Source organism: Ciconia boyciana, chromosome 4 (genome assembly GCF_034638445.1).
Source record: "Ciconia boyciana chromosome 4, ASM3463844v1, whole genome shotgun sequence".
Classification (NCBI taxonomy): Eukaryota; Metazoa; Chordata; class Aves; order Ciconiiformes; family Ciconiidae; genus Ciconia; species Ciconia boyciana.
Window position 1 is genome coordinate 62,807,407 of NC_132937.1, and position 17,841 is coordinate 62,825,247.

General features: G+C 53.0%; 1 protein-coding gene across 3 annotated transcripts in view; it reads right to left on the reverse strand.

Moving 5' to 3' along the window:
• Window positions 1–11,325, reverse strand: part of PTCH1 (patched 1) — a 68,219-nt gene extending 56,894 nt beyond the window's left edge. For 2 of the 3 annotated variants that reach the window (XM_072859428.1, XM_072859425.1), the window contains exons 1-2: window positions 10,352–11,325; window positions 8,537–8,729 (exon numbers count right to left, since the gene is read on the reverse strand). In XM_072859428.1, coding sequence (XP_072715529.1) covers window positions 8,537–8,729; window positions 10,352–10,555 — 397 coding nt within the window. In that variant the 5' untranslated portion in view covers window positions 10,556–11,325. The remainder of the gene's footprint in view (window positions 1–8,536; window positions 8,730–10,351) is intronic. The other variant, XM_072859427.1, reaches the window with a different exon arrangement.
• Window positions 11,326–17,841: the final 6,516 nt, after the last annotated feature.

A 17,841-nucleotide genomic window follows, 5' to 3' on the forward strand; every position in this document is an offset into this window, starting at 1 on the left:
GGGCTCAGTTCCAGCTTCAGGTATATGGGTGTACAACACTGCACATGTGCCTTAAAAATATCAGCTTTTTCTTGCACATGAGCAAAATACAGATGTTTCAAATATACAATGATTACTTGTATATTTGAAGCTGGAATTAAGTTCTGTACAATTCTCTAAAGGAGCAGCACCTTTGCAGAAAGAGTCAGGTTATGGTTCTGCTCATTCCCTTACCTCTTATATATTTTGCTCAAGGACTGAAATAACTAAGTTTTCCAAAACCAAGCAGAAGTTAAAGCCAAGACATTCATTCTAAAAACCAAAATTAAAATTCTCCATACATCAAAATGTCTGTATGGTCAGCAGTTTCCATAATGGGCTTTTTACCTCACGAAACTCCTACTTCTGCCAAATTCAGGATGTTTATAGCAACTAAGGTGATACTGAATGAAAATAACAGAAAAAACAATAGCAAGTAAATTGTATTTACAGATATTAAGGTAAGTTTACACAGCAAAAAAGGAATTAAGAAAAACAGATTTTATTTTTAAATTCTGAATTCAAAGTTACTCCTTGCAACTCCACTCCGTCTATTTCTAGTACAATGTACAATGAAAAATTATTCCAAGTCAAAGTCACTCAATTAGCAGCAAGGATGAACATAGCTTATTGTATCCGGTATTCACTGGTCATATTTAGCACACTATAAGTGGATAATAAAATAGCACAGATCATGCAAAAGACGAGCAAAACATTTTCCTGTTCTCCTTGATTCATGGGCACAGAAATAAAGTAGTCATTATAAGACAGCATGCATTTTCATTGCAGAAATCACACTTCAAAGCGCTGAGTTTTCTGTCATGAGGCACCATCTTGGGAATCTGTTGCCCCAGTAAAGCATCAACAGTAGAAACCCATACAGTTTCTAAAAGTAATAATTAAAGTTGTGTTTCTTTATCTTTCTGAACTCTGACAGGGGAATACCCTTCTTATTGTAGAACTGTCACTTAGCCCTTACGGAATTTTGCCGATTTCTTCGGGTTTTCCCAGGCAGAGTAACTCACAAACACGAATGGGGAGAGACCTCCTGCATAATACAAGGCAGGAGAGATTAGAGAAATGAAAAGAACCGAAGGTGTACTTAAGATAAATAGGATGATTGAGAAAATATATGTAACTATACAGTAGACACAAAGAAGAACGAACTTCTTGGTAAAATTCTGCACTCCAGCTCCTGTTGAACTCCAAAAAGAGCAGCTAGAACCATGTATATCCACACCATCATCTGTGGAGAGAAAAAGCACTGTGCAAAGGCTGGAAGACTGAACTTTATTCTATAGACAGGAGAAAATGCCTGACAAAGAACAGCCCCACAAGGTCTATAACCAAAATTCTGTTCTAACCAATCAGAATGTTCTTAAAAAGCTAGCTGTGGGGCAGGAAACTTTACAAGCACGGTTTTACCTGAGTGCTCATAGGTTGAAGCATGTAATTCACTGTTAAAAGGACTGTGCATAAAAGTCCGTGAGCATCAAAGTAAGAACATGTTCCATTAGACACCAAAAGGAAAGCAGTTGCAGACACATTCAAACTAGCATCCTAGTGGACACAGCTCCAACAGGTCATAGGGAGGTCAGCTTTGAAGGAGAAATCCAAATGAAATATAAACATGGCATTGTGGAAACCAGACAAATCTCCCATAGCTTTGTCCAGCCAGCACTAATCTAGGCATCAGCTGTGGTGCATAATCTAAACAAAGGGATCAGTCAGTTCATACATCTGGAAGCTGTCATATTTTGGAGCCTCCTAACAGTTATGTGTAACTGAAACATCCACTTGCATGTAACAGCCTTTAAATTTGTTGAGCGGTCAAGAACTGTTACATGCATACACTATGTAGTATTACTGCTTTCTGGGGAACCACCACAAACACTATTTAATAACAGGGCTTGGACCATCTCCTCCCACGGAAAAAATAAATCATGAAAATAGATGGAGTCAGGGTGAGGAGCTAGAGTGTTCCTTAATGCATTCTCTGTTGAAAGCAAGTTTGAGTACCCATGGCTTTTAGAGTTCACTCTTGTCTGAACCCAGCGTCTGCTGAGAAATAATGAGAAAGGAACACCCGTTCTCTACAAAAAAAAGGACAGTCCACTTAGCAGGTAACAGGAGCTGGTAGTAGACCTCAAACTACTCACCACCACCTCCACATAGCACCACAACTCCAGCAGCAGCCAGCCCTACAGCAGAGATAGCTCTACTGCTTACCTACATTCCCCCTGTTCCTGCTCAGCAGCAGTGGCATGGGGACCAACGATAAAGCAGTTGTTGCTTTCAACTGTTCTATTTCACTCCAGGAGTTTTGTAACGAAATCTCCACACTCCTCAGAACTACAGAAATGCTTTCACACCCTGTTCATAAGCAGCAAAATCCCCAGAGTGCAAGACGACACTCAAAGCTCAGAAGAGAGGAAGAGGGGGATGGTGCAGCCAAGGCACTGCCCTGTTTAAATACACGTTTCAACAGAGAAGGAAACAGACCCTTCCAAACAAGGACCTGTAGGGCGCATTCTGGCACAGACATTGGCGACAGCATGTTAAGTTTGGAAATAATAGTGAAGATTAATTTTCTGCAGCCTTGAGTAAATTAAATGCCTCTAAAGTCTCAAAGGCAGAAGGAACCATGCAACCATGCACTTACAGCTTAGAGAGGTGCCAATTCTACAGGAGGAGATCCTCCTCTTGCCCTTCCCAGAAGAGGCAGAGCAGTGGCACGCTGTTAGGTCTGCTGCAGCTTTGTACATGGGTAAAGGCCTGACTACGCTGAAGTCATTCCAAGTTCTGCCACTACGTTCAGTAAGTTCATGATTTCACCCTTTACTTTCTCAATGACCAAAGGATGGTCACATGGAATACCTTCATTAAAACTCTTAGAGATGAAAGAGGGATTTTAAACACTAAAATTGCTTTTTTTTTGAGGTATGAGCTTTTCAGCAATGAGCACCAACTCTGAGCAGTGATGTGGACACCTGTCAAGATGGAACTTAACAAAGACCCCCCAGTGATTTTGAATTTAATAGCAGGCCCTTGAAAGATGACAGTAAAACATCCATAAAACTAAAACCTTTAAACATCTTTTCTTAACAACTTTCAGTATATGGAAACAGAGGGAGTTCAACTTCACAGGAATATAACACCCACTGTCCTGATGTTTTTATCCACAATCATGTGAAGCTTAAATATTAGAATTTGTTGTTACTTTTCAAAACAGAAGCATGGACTGAAATACTCTTCCATTTTGACCAGTAAATGTCAAAAAGAGCATGTTGCCCAGATGACCATCCTTCAGCCATCATGAGGAAACATTATGACTACTTTCCCATTTGAGAAGCCACATAATAAATAATCATACTTAATTCAAACAAAACAGTGGACTTGGAAATCTTGCAGATAAACGCCTTTCAATGAACCTGCAATACGCAGTGAGGGACATAACACAGTGCAAGACAGTATTCTGAGGTAAGTAATCTCTTACATCACCTGATCCATATGAAACCAATGGATTTGGTGATGTGATCAGAGACAACCTCCCAGACTGTCACAGAGCCTACCAACACCCTAACTCAGGTTCACCAGCAGAGTTACTTCTGCTCTTCTTCCATCTACTCTGTGTCGACATGGTGATGCAGCTGCAAGCACACCTAGAACAGTACTACTTCACTGCTGCGTGCAAATGTGCATGTTTGTGGGAGAACTGAATTATACCTGACTGGGTCAATTCGTGCTAACTGTATTGAACCCAAACATGTTACTCCAGGCCACTCACATAAATCTGTCTCCTTGAAACAACAATTTCACAGAGAGCTGTTCCTTTACTATTCTCTTTTGTTCCTCCAAAGAATACTTAGCGTAAAGTTAACTGATGCCTTAGGCAAAACTTAAGAATAACTCTCCTCTCCACCTGCACTTGATCTTGCTGGGTTAAGCAAACTGGGAATCTTTGGAAATAATACTGGTTCCTGCATCACTCACACGCTTTCCTCATTTTCACCTCATTCTTATGTTGCACGGGTAGATCAATGTATTTTAAGATGGGTCAGCCATAAACACTACAGTAACTTGATTTTTGCCCCTTTAGAGTGAAAGGAAACAATACTACATATAGCTCAAATCTTCACTTACAGTTCCTGCCATACACACTCGGTCCTAATTCACTTACAATTAGAACACACTCACTTTGTTCCAAGTACCAAAGCTGAACTATGTGGCTACTGAAGCATTTTGTTTTCCCGGCAGGCTGTCCTATCCCTACCTGTATCACTCACCCTCTTCCATCAAACCAGCTTTAAGAAGAGGCTCTGCATGTCAGAGCTTTGTTAGCTTTGTGAAGAGGGCTGCTTACAGAAGGAAAGGTTCGACCGAGCTAGAGCTACTGCAGAAAGTGCAGAAAGCAAGAAAGGAAGGAAAGAACACCATGATCTTCAACTTCTTTGAGACAAAAAAAGTAATGAAGAAAGTGAGGGGAAAAAAATCCCGAGCCATGGTGACATGAAATGAAGTATCAAGGAACAAGACTAGACCATCTCTCCCCTTATGAGCTGCTCCAATTAACGCCATTCAAGGCACTGCAGTAGCCAAATTTCAAGCTCCACTTAACAGAACCTTCTCTGGAGCCACAAAACTACCTTCTTTCAGAAGCAGATGCTGAGAATTTACATGTGTGACTGCTGTTCACACACAGGGTCTTAGAGTGCCTATTAAGAGTGGTAGCAAAAAACATAACCAGTTATGGGCATGATTTCTTTTCCATCCAGAGTACTTTCTAGTTATGAATGGATGTTTCTAAAAGCACATCTGTGTTTCACAAAATTCAGTCACAGAGGAAATCAATGCAAAGCCCTTTTTGTTCTCTCAAGGGCGTACGATGTATAAAGATGCTAAACAGTCTCCACAACTCCAGTATGCATGGACACCCACATATAGCAGTTCAACTAAAGCTGAATGGCTGTGGATAAGAGAACTGCCATTAAAATGCCAGTCCAGAATTTGTTTGCCTGAGAAACTAAAACAAGCCTTCTCCAGTAGCAAGGTATGCACACGGGGATGACAGATCTGCTGATGGGCTGAGGGGAAACAGGTATGTGTCCCAGTCAAAGATGCCAGAGAGGCAGACTACAAGACAGGAGCACAGATTGAGAGCTTACTGTGGGGCACACAGTAATAACTGAAGTGCTCTGAACAGCAGCCAGAGAAGGATTGTGTTTAAAAAAAAAAAAAAAAAAAAAAAGCTACTCTACAACACTTAGTGCCAAGAAACAATCTGCGAAGAAAGCCACTTTGGTATCAGGAGGCTCACAGAAGGCCAAGAGTGCTGGCACAAATTCTGAAGGAGGAAGACTACTACAGGAAAACTGAAAGAATGATGTTTTGGAGATCTGTTTTTCTCTCTTTGAAAGTTTGCCTACCAGGTGGGTTTCTAAACTTCTTATGTAAATATTTCAGCCATAATAGCTTCAGGCCCAGACTACTAATCATTTATCTTGGAATGTTCATGGTCTTAAAACTCATTCAAACTTCACTTCCCTATTTTTAATTAATTGTGTTATGGTTTTAAAGCAACCGTTTACTTTCAGCAAACTTCAGTGCTGTATTATGTTCCATGCTCCATGGTATTCAGAAATACACCATATAAAACCAGTCTCTTTATGTAAATACTGCCAATTTATTTAGCAGTAATAACTGTAAAAAGTTTCAGTAGCAAATCAAAACTATTACTTGAAATATATTTCAAGTGATCTACCATATTTGACCAACATTTCCCAGTTGATTCAAACTCTTGGTAAAAAAAATTAAAGGCAAAAATAAGACAGCTATTTTAATAAACAGGGCAATTCAGCCACTGCTTCTACTAAAAGAAACCTTGATCTAAAGGGACCCTTAGTATAATAACCTTCATGGAGTGTACTTTAAAGCTGTTAGGACCAGGTGCATACAAGCACAGAAAAATTAGTTTGGTCACTGCTTTCCACTTCTGCATAGCAAGAACAGCATTTTCCAATCTCTTCCTATACCTGTTGCATCCCAAATTCTCACTTTGCGCTTCTGTCTGTAGCTTAGCAACATAAATATGCGATTGCTATTTGTTAGGTTTATTTGTGTAACATCCTGGTTCATGAGCTGAACATTTACAGAGTCTCTACCAAGAAAGCACATTTTAGCAAGCTCTTTTGTGTAGATGGTCACATAGTGCTAGAATGGGAAGACTAGAAGTTAATTTAACTGAAATCCAGAATATTTTATTTAATCTTAATCAGCTAGCCTTTTTTTGCAACCTAGAAATGCAAGGGTTTCTAAATGCAGAGTTTTAAAACATTTTTTACATTATCTAATTCTGACATGAAAACTAAACTCAATAGTTGTGATATTACATAGGTCAACTCTGTACAACCAGCTGCATTATGAATTCATCTTGGCCATAAAAACCTCAGAGATCAATTTCAACTAGATTTTATACCAGGGACTTTCCCCCCTCCCCCCTCCACAAAGCAATAATGACATGAGAAGAGGTCAGTGCAGCAACTGAACAAAGTGGTTATTTTGCAAATCATATTTTTTCCTTAAGAATTGCATTTTTACTGCTGAGCCAATCATACAGGCATCGTCAGCAAGCAGTTTCTTGATATTACACGGTTACAAAAAGTACATGGCATTAATGGGATGGGATCACCCTTCCAAGTAAGTGAACCCCAGTAATATCAGGATAATAAACCTCAGGGAAGCGTGCTGGATGGAACTGCAATCACGTATTATTTACCAAACACTTACAGAAAAGCAGAGACAAAACCCACATGAGCAAAAATTGACAAAAGAAACTTTGCCACAACAACCTCACAAGGACTTAGGAAAAAAAAAAAGTGGAGAAAAAAAAGGATGTTCAAAATCATTTGCATTAGTATTTAAGACACAAAGGACCTAGTGAAAGAACAAGACTCTGAATGCACATCTCTGCCTATGGATCCTGCAGTGCCTGCTCTGTTTCTCGGGGCTGTTGGCAGCAGATCTCATCGTATTTTGGGCTCCTGGACTACATGGACCAAAAAAAGTTCAGTCGGTAACACATTATTTCCCCAAACAGAAAAACCAATACTCACTAAATGACCTCTGAACCTCATCCTGACCCCAATATGGCTGTCATCTGCAAGGATGGAATCTGGTCCTATATGCTCTAATTCATCCACAGGGCAGGACAGACCACCTCCTAACAGCCGCTAACTTTGTTTGCACTCAGCACTAGCTTTTCCACATACACACATACAGAGAGCTATTTAGTAATGATTATTTATGCAGCCCTCCATATTAACTTTTATAAGCCAAATTCTGCTGCAAGCGACTTTGACATAAACCCAGAATAACTACTGCAGTCAAGGAACTCTGTTTTCACGTCAACCCAGCTAACGGGGGAATGTGATGCTAAGTAAATAGTATTTTCCCCCAGAAAAACAGAAAAAAAAACCCAAAAAAAACCCACACCAAAAAAACAAAACCAAAAACCCCGGCAGCCTGGAGCCGTGCCTCTCAGAGCGGGGGAACCCACCCGGGCTGGCTGCCCCACTCCCTGAGGGACACACGGGGCCTGCGAGGGGGGCGCTGGCGACACCGCTCTGCTCACCCCACACCCCCCGTGTTTTTGTCCGGGGTGAGGGATGTCTGTTTCGAAAGGCAGTCCGCGAAGCCCCGGCCCCCCGATACCGCTCCTCTCCTTTACCAAGCCTGCCTCCCTACGCCGGCGCCTTCGGGCTGGGCCTGGAGGAGGCGCCCGCCGCCTCGGGCACTGCCCGCGGCCACCCCACTCCCGGCGGCCGCGGCCGACCAGGCCCCGCTTCGCCTCGGCTGCCCTTTTTTTTTTTTTTTTGGTCCTCTCCCTCCTCTTTTTTATTTTTTTCCTTTTTCTTTTTTTTTTTTACCTTGAGACAAACGCTCCCCCCCACAGTTGAAAGCTGTCCAAAAAACAGGACCACACACAGGCACCCGCCCCGCCGCGCCGCGCTCCTCGCCGCCCGCCCCTTCCCCCCGCCGCGGGCGCACGCACTCCCAAAATGGCGGAGGGGCGCATCCTGGCGGCGCGGCCGCCTCTCGCCGCCGCCGGGGACGCAGATACGCGTTGCCCGCCGCCCTGCCGCCCGGGGAGACGAGTCGGAGGCGGGGGCGAGCGGTGGCCGGGGCCGGCCTGGCCCGGCGCCCCCCGCAGAGCGCGCGGCCTGCCGCCGCGGCCCCCCGCGGGCGGGAAGTGGTACGCGCCGCCCGGGGCCGCGCGCCCCGGCCCAAGGCCCGCCGCCCGCCTCGACAGCCGCCCGCCCAACCGCCCCGCGCTGCGCCGGCGTCCTCGCCGGCAGCCCGGCCCCCGCGGGCGGCAGGCCCGCCTCGGCATGCGGAGCGGCCCCTGTGCACAACCGTACGCACGCACGCACGCACTGCAGCCGCCGCCGCTCAAGCTGACCTTACCCGGGCGGCCGGGCGGGGAGGGGCGGCAGCAGAAAGAGGGGGACCCGGGACTTACCTTCCACCCACAGCTCCTCCACGTTGGTTTCGAGATTAGCTGCCCTTAATCCTACAGCGAAAGCCCCGAATATCAGGAGGCCGACAACCAAAAACTTCCCGCAGTTTTTCTGAATGTAACAGCCCAGTTTAAATAACAGTCTCTGAAACTTTGCTCGCAGCCACAGCGGCGCTCTCCGTCCCGTCGCCTTCCCCTGCAAGGCAAGAAGAGGTCAGTAGTTGAGGGGCAGCGGCAGGCCGCCGGACGCGCGCCTCCTCGCCCAGGGGCTGCCGGGGAGAGCCCCCCAGCCCTCCGGCGAGCACGACAGCTCCTACCCCTCGGGGCGCATTCCCACGCAGCGTCCCTGGGAGTAAGGATGGACGGAGCACCGCGAGCAGCTCCCGCGGGCATCCTTCCAGCAGGGCCCTCGCCCCACGGCCCTGCCGGGCAGTCACCCTTGGGCGCACGCACTGGCCAAGATGTACCTGCTGGTGGCCATCCTCGCCCCAGACGCGTGTGCGGGTCTGGGGTGACGCCACCACATCAGGCCCCTGCACCCTCGCCCACGCTGCCCACTAGCCCCTTCGCCCGCCCCAGGCGCCGCCAGCAGCTCAGGCTGCAAAGCCTTCCCCCTGGCAAGACCCGCGGCTCCAGGGCAGAAGTAACCACCGCCGATGAACCTCAACAGCCGTAAGAAAGAAAAAAAGTCCCTTTTCCTGTTCCCCTCGGACCTCTGAAAGGCTGGGGGGGGGGGGGGCGGTGGTGACAGAAAGCTAGTCAGTAGCAGCTTGCTGCCGTTTCTCCCATTCCCAGCTCCTAGCAGGGGTTTGGTGCTGAGGCAGGACCCACGTGGTGAGCAGCGCTGTAAGATCAGAAGTAATTCATTCCCATAGAGTTTGGAGACGCTGTGTGATCTGAATTAGGAAGTAGAGCAGCCATCTGTAAGTTACGACAATATTTGTGAACGGAAGAGGGCAGCCACATGGATTTTTTTTTTTTCCTCCTCCTTTCCCCTTCTTACAAAGCCTAGAAATCCGCTCCCTGAAGTGAAACCATCCCTGCAGCAAGGCAGCGTCTCGAGGTTGTTTACTTTGAACATTTTTTGGCCGGCGGAGATTGGCGGCCGGGGCCGTCCCTCCGCCCCGCCCGGGCCGGGCTTGCGGGGCGCCCCGGCACCGCCAGCCCTTCCCCGCCAACACCACCGCCGCCGCTCCGCGGGGACCGGCGCGACCTGCGCGGCAGAGCGAAGGGGGCGATTTGTTTGCGGCCCCCGCTTCCCCTCCGACCGCGGGGGAAGAAAGCCGCTGCAAGCTTTCTCTGCTGGGGGACCCCCTCTCCGAGGGCAGTCGCCGTGTCGGCGCTCGGCGGAGACCTCCACAAAAGCACAACTTCTGCCAAGAAAGCGGCCGCCCTCCTTCTCCCCCGTCCCGGCCGGGAGCGGGTGTTGCCGAGGTCGCTGGGCGCTACGAGGGGATGGCGAGGCGGAAAGGAAGCGGAGGGGGAGAGGGGGAGCGGGAGAGCGGGCCAGGGGCTGGCCGGGGGGAGGCCGGGAGCGAGCCGAGGCTGTCTGGGGAAATTGTTAACAGAGAGCTCCGCAGCGCAGGCACGCACCGGGGCAGGCACAGGCGAGAAGGAAGGGAAGGAGGGCACTCTCTCCCGCACTGAAGAGTCACAGACGTCCCTCTCTTTTTCCCAGCATTTTATTGGTGGCCGTTTCATTTCCATCTCCTCCTTCCACCCCCGCGAGAAAACACACCACCTCCCTCCTCCCCCGCCGAAAAACAGCACTAGCGCCAGCGCGTATCTCTGGAAAAAAGAGTGAGAGATTGAATGCACCTTTGAGATCTGCTCCAAGGCGAAAGCCGCATCGCAGTAGCTCGGCCGCTGCAGATACTCCCGGTCGGGCGCCGCGGCGCGCCGATTCCCTCCGGTCCTCCGCCGCCTCCCGCCGCCGCTCCTCGCCGCCCGGCCGGGGTGGCCGCCGCCGCCGCCCGCGCTGCTGCTGGTCTCCGGTTCCGACGCGTTACCGGCCGAGGCCATGTTGCCGCCGCCGGCGGGACGGGGGAGCTGCCGCTGGCGCTGCCGCCGCCGCCGCGGCGGGGCCCGGGGCCCGGGGCGCGGCGGGGCCGCGGGGGGCTGCCGGCGCTGCGGGCCGCGGGCTGCTGCTGCTGCGGGGGCTGCCGCCGCCGCCGCCGCTGCTGCTGCTGCTGGGGCTGCTGCGGCGCGGCCGCCTCACGCGGGGCGCGGGGCGGCGGCTGCCGCCGCGGCCGCTCCGGCCGAGTCGCTCCCCGCGCCTCCCATTGCCACATCGCGCGCGGACCCCGAGCTGCAGGCGGCCGCTCCCCGCGCCCGGCGAGGGCGGGCGGGCGGGCCGGCGCGACCCCCGGGCCCCCCCGGCTGCCGCCGCCGCCGCCGCGCTTTCCTCCGCTCCCGTTGAAATCGCCTCCTCCGGCCGCCGCTGCCTCCGGGAAGCCGCTGTCCGCGGCGGCGCTCAGCGACGGCGGCGCGGCGGCGGCGCGGCGGGCCGCGGCGGCTGCTGCTGCTGCTGCTGCGCTCCCTTGCCGCGCTGCACCATCCTGCCTCAGCGCCGGGGTGCTTCCCGCGGGCCGCGGGGCCGGCGGGGCTCCGCGGTCGGCCCCGCCGCGGCGGCGGGCGGCCGGCTGCCTGGCGCTCTCCCCCGGCGTGTGCGCAGCAGCACCGAGCTGCAGCCCCTCGGCTCAAGAGATGAGATGAAGAAGAAAAAAAGGACTCTCTCCATTTGGATAAAGAGGAGGAGGGGTGGAGGGGGGGGGGGAGTATGAGAGGAGAGAGAGCGAGAGAGGGAGAGGGAGGGAAAAAAAAAAAAGAGCTGAAAGCCCGCCCCCGGGGCTGTCAGATGGCTTGGGTTTCTGCGAGGCGATTGGCTCGGGGAGGGCAGAAATTACTCAGCAAACATGACTATTATTAGCTGCTTAGCAACAGCTCACCAAAGTAGAGAGACCACCCAGGCCGGCAACCCTTGTGTGTGCATCTCCAGCTTCAGGGGGAGCCTTAAAGAGATCCAGCCTTCTTTGCATGCAATACTTCCATTAAGGAATGCCTCCCCCCCCCCCCCCCTTTCTTCTTCGTTTTCTTTTCAAGAAAGTTGTCTCCCTTTTTTTTTCCGTCCGGGATGCTTGCAGACAAATACACGCGCGGAACTTTCTCGCGATCGACGTACAGGAATATATTTTTCCCTTTTAAAAAAGAGCGAGAAACGGGGGGAACGCAGCGTTAGACGATTTCTAAAGCCCTTAAAAGAAAATCCTTTTAGAGGCACCTTGGCCTCAAGCTGCAACAAATACTGGGAGGTCCGAGCTGAATTCCCAGGCTTGCAGAAATAATGACAGGGTGGTGGATACTGCGGTGGAAAGTGCCAGATTTTTCTCCCTCTCTCTTTCTTTTTTAACTAAAGAGGAGACTTAGTTCCTTGCAAGAAAACCACTCCGTCCAGTTAGAAAAACACAATGAAAACTTAACACTTGAGGGATTTAAAGCCGCGCGGTAGCTAGCCTGTTTCAACTTAGGGCTCATTCTTTAACTGAAACCTGAGGAAAGCCAATTTTAATATGTTTTTAGTGTAAAAGTCCATGAAACGCAGCCTGCCTGGCCGCGCTAAACACTTCTTGAACTATACGCGATTGTTTACTTTTTTGGCACCGCTTCTCCCGTCTCTATTCATTGAGAATCGGCCATTAATCGCTGCCCTTACAGCTGCGCGCATTCCCCCCAGCTCCGCGGTCTGCGCGCCCCGGCCCCCAGCGCGGCTCCCCGCGGAGGCTCCGCGCCCCGCCGGACCCCCCGGCGCACTGGCGCGGAAGGCAGCGGGAAGCCCGGCCCGGGGCGGCGCTTCGGGGGGCTGCCCCCCAGCAGGGCGGCTGCTGCGCGCCCGCGGAGGAGCGCGCCTGTCGGGCGCGCCCGCTGTGCCTTGGTTGGGGAAAAAAAGAAATACGGATAAAAAGAGGGGAGCGTGGGGACCCGAGGGGCGAGGGGCAGCCTGGGCAGCCCCCTGCCTGGTGCGGTGTCCCGCCCACCAAGCCCGCGGGCACCGCGCACCTCTCCCTTCAGCCCCGCCACGCGTGTGCCCGGGGCAGCGGTTCGTGGGCAAAGCCCCTGAGCCCCGGGACGCTGCCAGCGCCCTCCTCCCCTCGGCGGGGCTGGCGTGCGGCGGCGGCGGGGCCGCCCCGGCCGGGCTGCCGGACGCGCAGCCCCCGCGCCGGCAGCGGGGGCGGGCAGCGCCCCGGGGGCCGGGGCCGCCGGCGGGAGCGGGGTGTGCACCGCACCGCCCCGCCCGTGCGGGGGCTCTCTTCGTGAAACTACCTAGAGGCACCCTCGGACAGGGGCTTTCCAGGGGCACAGCCGCCGCTGGGGCGTCCCTTCTCCTTTCCTCTCCGTCCCACCTCCGTTTTTCCCCACACTGGGAAGCCTGCCTCCGTGAAGGCCCGGCCCTGTGCTCCGCACGGGACTGTCTCCAGGAAAGCTGCCGGAGCAGCAAGCTGTCGCGCACGCACAAGCAGGGGCATAAATACGGCAGAAGGAAACCTAAGGGGGCTGGAGCTGGAAGCTGTTTTCTGTGGGAGGCTGAAACCCGCACCTGGGATGCAGTCGGCCACCTCTAATTCGAGTTTCCGCTGAGGAAAGTGACCGTCCATCTCGCTGGGAACGGATGTGCCACTGCTCCTGCCCCCCGCTCAACCTCACCGGCTCTGATGGGGTGGCAGGGCTAGGGCATGGGGACGGAAGGGATGGGTGGAGAGGCGTTTTGGTTCAGTCTCCCAGCAGGCTCCAAAACCGGGGAAGAGTGTCGCCTCAAGCACCTCGAGCCCCCAGAGCTGTCCTGCCTGCCTCCTGCCTGCCTCCTGCCCGCTCAGCTTCACACAATAGCCCACCGCCCGTCAGTCCTCCCTCCTGGTTCCAAAACTTAGTCTGAAGACTCAAATTTAACAAGCGCTATCTTAATCTCCCCTCTCTCCCTGTGGTCTGGAGGGATTTTTTTTTTTTTTTAAAGCATACACAAGAGATGAATTACTGCAGGGATCTAATTGGCCTCGTTTCTGGTTGTTTTTTTTTTTTCCTTAAGGAAGAAGTGTCAGTGTAAAAGTCTCCACTTGGGTGGTCAGAGCAGTGGCTGCCCCGAATTTGCCTCATAGCTGATGCCTGCGTGCTACATTCCTGGCGATAATGTTGTTCCTAATCAATCTGCCCTTATTTACATTTGTAAGCACTGCTGGCTGTGATATGCGTGCTCTGTGTGTGCAACTGCTCCTCCACACCAAGGGCTTTTTCCATCTTCAGCAACTCGCAGGGATCCCACAGATTTCTTATCTCGGACTTGCTCTGTGGTGAAGGCCTGGGAAGGTGTCTCCTCGTGTAGAGTGGCTCCAGGAATCCTCCCGATTCCTGGACAGCCAAGGCTGGCCTACAAGAATCTCAGGGCTCTGGTCATAGCGGCTTCATTTTGTAATGCTCTGCCTCTGACTTAGGTGACCTTTGTGCTCATAACCCCGAATACTGCAGAGCTTCACGCTTCCTCCAGCCACATGAGGGATCAAATCCAATAGAGGTTAACAATGAGCAATGAGCATTTGCACTGATTTTACTTTAACACATTTTTCCAGGTTGCTCATCGCCTGTGGACACGGCACCAAGAGCATCGCACTGCTGGAGCATCTAGTTGCCTTAATAAAGAGACGACGCAGAAATGATGTGCTGGCACTTTGGCTTCCTTTTGTAGGGGCTACAAGCGAGCTGACCGTGGCAGAAGAATGACTTGCGGGAACATAACCTGATTTTGACTACTCCCCCAAATTTTTGCCTCTCACACCCGTTTTCATGGCGCAAGGGCACAGGTCTGCCTCGGCCCCGAGCCCCACGCGCACGCCTGACGCTGGCTTTGACATCAGATAAGGCCACCGGGCAGAACCTTCACTGCGCTCCGCAGAGGAGCCTGAGCCGCTCCGTGTCCGCTCGCCGTGCCCCGCTGGCCCCCGGGCAGGCGGGGCTGCGGCCCCGGGGCCGGGAGCCGCTCCGCAGGGCAGCGCCGCCGCGCAGCGCCCGCGCCGGGGGAAGGAGGCGGCGGCACGAAGCTAGCCCGCTCCCCCTCCTCAGCCCTGGGAGAAAGGGAACTGCTCGAGCCAGCTTGTCAAAATAATGCGGCTAATTACCCCTGATCTCCTTTAATGGAAAGCTGCTCTGCACGCCACAAAGGAGCAAATGAGGGATCTACAGCACCAACCCAGGAGCGCTGGCATTTTCTTCCGCGGAGGGCTGCGGGGAAATGTGCCTGCAGAGGAGCCTCCGAGATTGCTGTGCTCCTCTGGCGCAGCAGCGGACTCCCGGGGGAGGACCGGAGCGCCGGGGAGCTGCGGAGGACAGCGGCGGGAGCAGCAGCCCTCTCCCTCCAAAAGCTGGAGGACAGCCCAGCCCTAGCAGACCTTGTCATACTCCACGAGGGGCTTAGCTCTATAAACCCAAGTCGTCTTCAAAACAGATTCTTTTCCTGGCAAAATGCCCTGCCACTTGCAGGACTTTAATGTGCATAGAGGGGGGAAAGTTACGCTGAACAGTTTTTAGCCAGTCTGGACAACACCGGGTCTGTGTAACGATATAGCTCAAGTCTTGCATTTGGCAGAAGGCAGGGCATTCATTTTCATGATCTCTGCCATCGGGTCTTGCAGAAAAAAAAGCTGAGCGACACGATCTCTTTGACCCACTGCTGGAGCAACAAATTTATTAGAGATATAGGCGTGAGAAATGAAAAGGAAGTAAAACAATTCAGGCTCATTGTATGTCTTTCTTTCATACTGCTAATCCGGTTTACACATCACGCCTACATGTCTCAATAGGGCTTTATACACTGTGGCAAAGGCAGAACAAAATAAAAGGTGTGTGTGTGTGTGTGAGTGCGTCCATGTGTGTGCATGTGTGTGTGAAATAAGGATAAAAACAGAGAAACCCAAGACATTTTAATTCAGTGTGGGCTGCCAGTTTTATATCTACCGGCTCTTGAAAGCAAATAGATTTTAAAGGAGTCTTCCTCCTCCCCCTCCCTCCTCAGCCCTAACATTTCTCAACAATACCACCTCCTGTCCAGATACAGTGTTGGATTATAATCCAGACATACAATGACCCTAACAGCCCTAACCAGAAATTAGATACACCTATCAGACTGGTGCCGAAACAATGTGAAAGGCCCTCTAACCAGAACTGGTAAATGCTATCTGGCCAAGATACCCACTTTGGCTCCAATATTTCTTCGATGACACCAGAAGTCTCCCCCATTCCCCTCCCTTCTTTTGCCCCCCAGGTCTACCTCCCACATTGGGCTAAGGCGGCGGCCAGGGGGAGGTGTGTCACTGAACATCCTCTGGCCTCCAACCTGGGAGCAGTGGGACAACAGGCGCAAGACCGATGACAGCAGCGTTGTACCGGTCCCGATGGTGCCAGGTACCGACCACATGCAGAGTGCGGTACCGGAGGCGGAGGCTGAAGCCACAGTTCAACTTAACCTAAGGCACACCACGCATTTCACTGCTGTAGTCAGGGAGTGACTGTCCCTCCTTTTCTGTACAGCTGTATGTTTTCAGCAGCTTCCACTGGCTGTGGGCATTCAGTCTGAGTTGCAAGGAGAGGGGAAGGGCTCCTCAGCGCACCTCGCTTAAGGAGCCCTGGTTAGCTTTCCCCAGCAGAAAGAAGATGCGAACTGCATCTTCCCTGCGGCCCCTGTCCTGCGGAGCCTGGCCCGGGAGGGGTTTCTGCTCCCCGCACGGCAGGTTGTCCGGACCACAGCTCACACAGGTGCCGATTTGCTGAGACCAGGGACCCGTTTGCAGTCCTCTGCGGGGCTACACGGAGCCACCGCAGGAGCGATTCCACCAGCGGCGGGTCCCCCCGCGCCTCCCTGCCGGGAGCTCCCGGCCACCGCACCGCCCAGGCGCGGGCAGGCGGCCGGGCGAGGGGCAGAGCAGCGCTCGGCCCCGGGGCAGCCCCGCCGCCCCCTGCCCCCCGCCGCCGGGGCCGCACCGAGCCCCCGCCCCACCCTGCCCGGCCGTCCCCCGCGCTGCCCTCCCCGCTCGGGCTGGACCCGGCGGGCGGGAGCCGCAGCCCCGGTCCCCGCTCCCCCGGCACGGCGGAGGCCCCGGGCCCCCGGCGCCTGGAGGGGGGCTCCCCCCGCCCCCTCCGCCAGCCCCGGGCCCCAGCCGCCCGCGGCCCCGGCGAGGGCCCGCGCAGCCCCTCCAGCACCGGCCCGGCCCCCGCCCCGCGCCCGGGCCCTGTCCGCGGCGTCCCGCGGCCCCCGGCCCCGCTGCCGCCCCGCCGCGGCCCCCCGGGGCTGCACCTACCATCGCTGCCCGTGCCGGAGCCGCTCGTGGGGAGCCGTGCTGGAGGGCTGGGTGCGCCCTCATTCACTGGCACTGGCGGCTTTAATGGGACATCAGTGCTTTCGTCCTCTGTCCTTCTCTCTTTTCCTTGTCTCTTTTTCTTCTCTTTCCTTCCTTCCTTCCTTCCTTTTTCTTTCTTTCTCTCTTTCTGTCTCTCTTTCTCTCTTTCTCTCCTGTCTTTCTCTCTTTCCTTCTTTATTTTTCTTTCTTTCTTTCTCTCTCTCGTTCTTTCTTTCTCTTTCTCTTTCTCTCTTACTCTCTTTCTCTTTCTCTCTTACTCTCTTTCTTTCTCCCTTTCTCTCTTTCTCCTTTTAGTTCCTCTTTTCCTTCCTTCCTCCCTTCCTTCCTTCCCTCCTTCCTTCCTTCCTTCCTCCTTCCTTCCTTCCTTCCTTCCCTCCCTCTCTTCTCCTTCTCCTCCTCCTCCTCCTTCTTTTTTTTTTTTACCCCAAAGGAACTGAAAGTGTAAAAAAATAACCCTCCTAGGTTGCAGGCATTCTGCAGAGTGCTGGAAAGCCTCACAATTACATGCCTGTTTCTATTAAGCAGCTCCATCGCCCTCCATGTGGGTGGTCTGGCTCTCAATAGGCAGGACCTGTCAGGGTCACGTGACGAACCCGCAAACGTTACCCCTTTACAATAAACTTTAGGAAAAAAAGCACAGGAAGGGAGAGCCCCGTGCCGCCGGCCCGCTCCGCTGCCCCGGCCCCGCTGCCCCGGCCCCGGCCCCGGCCCCGGCCCCGGCCCCCGCCCCGCTGCTCCCCCCGCAGCAGAGCAGAGCGCACAGGTCTCGTTCAACCTCTGCCTTCGCTCCCTTCTCCCGCCTTGGGTTTCAAGAGGAGGGAGAGTGTGAAAGGTGCCAGGTGGTGGACTGCAGTTTCCTTGTCAAAAGAAATATATGGTTGGATGTGTAGGGAGAGGAGAGAGAAGCGG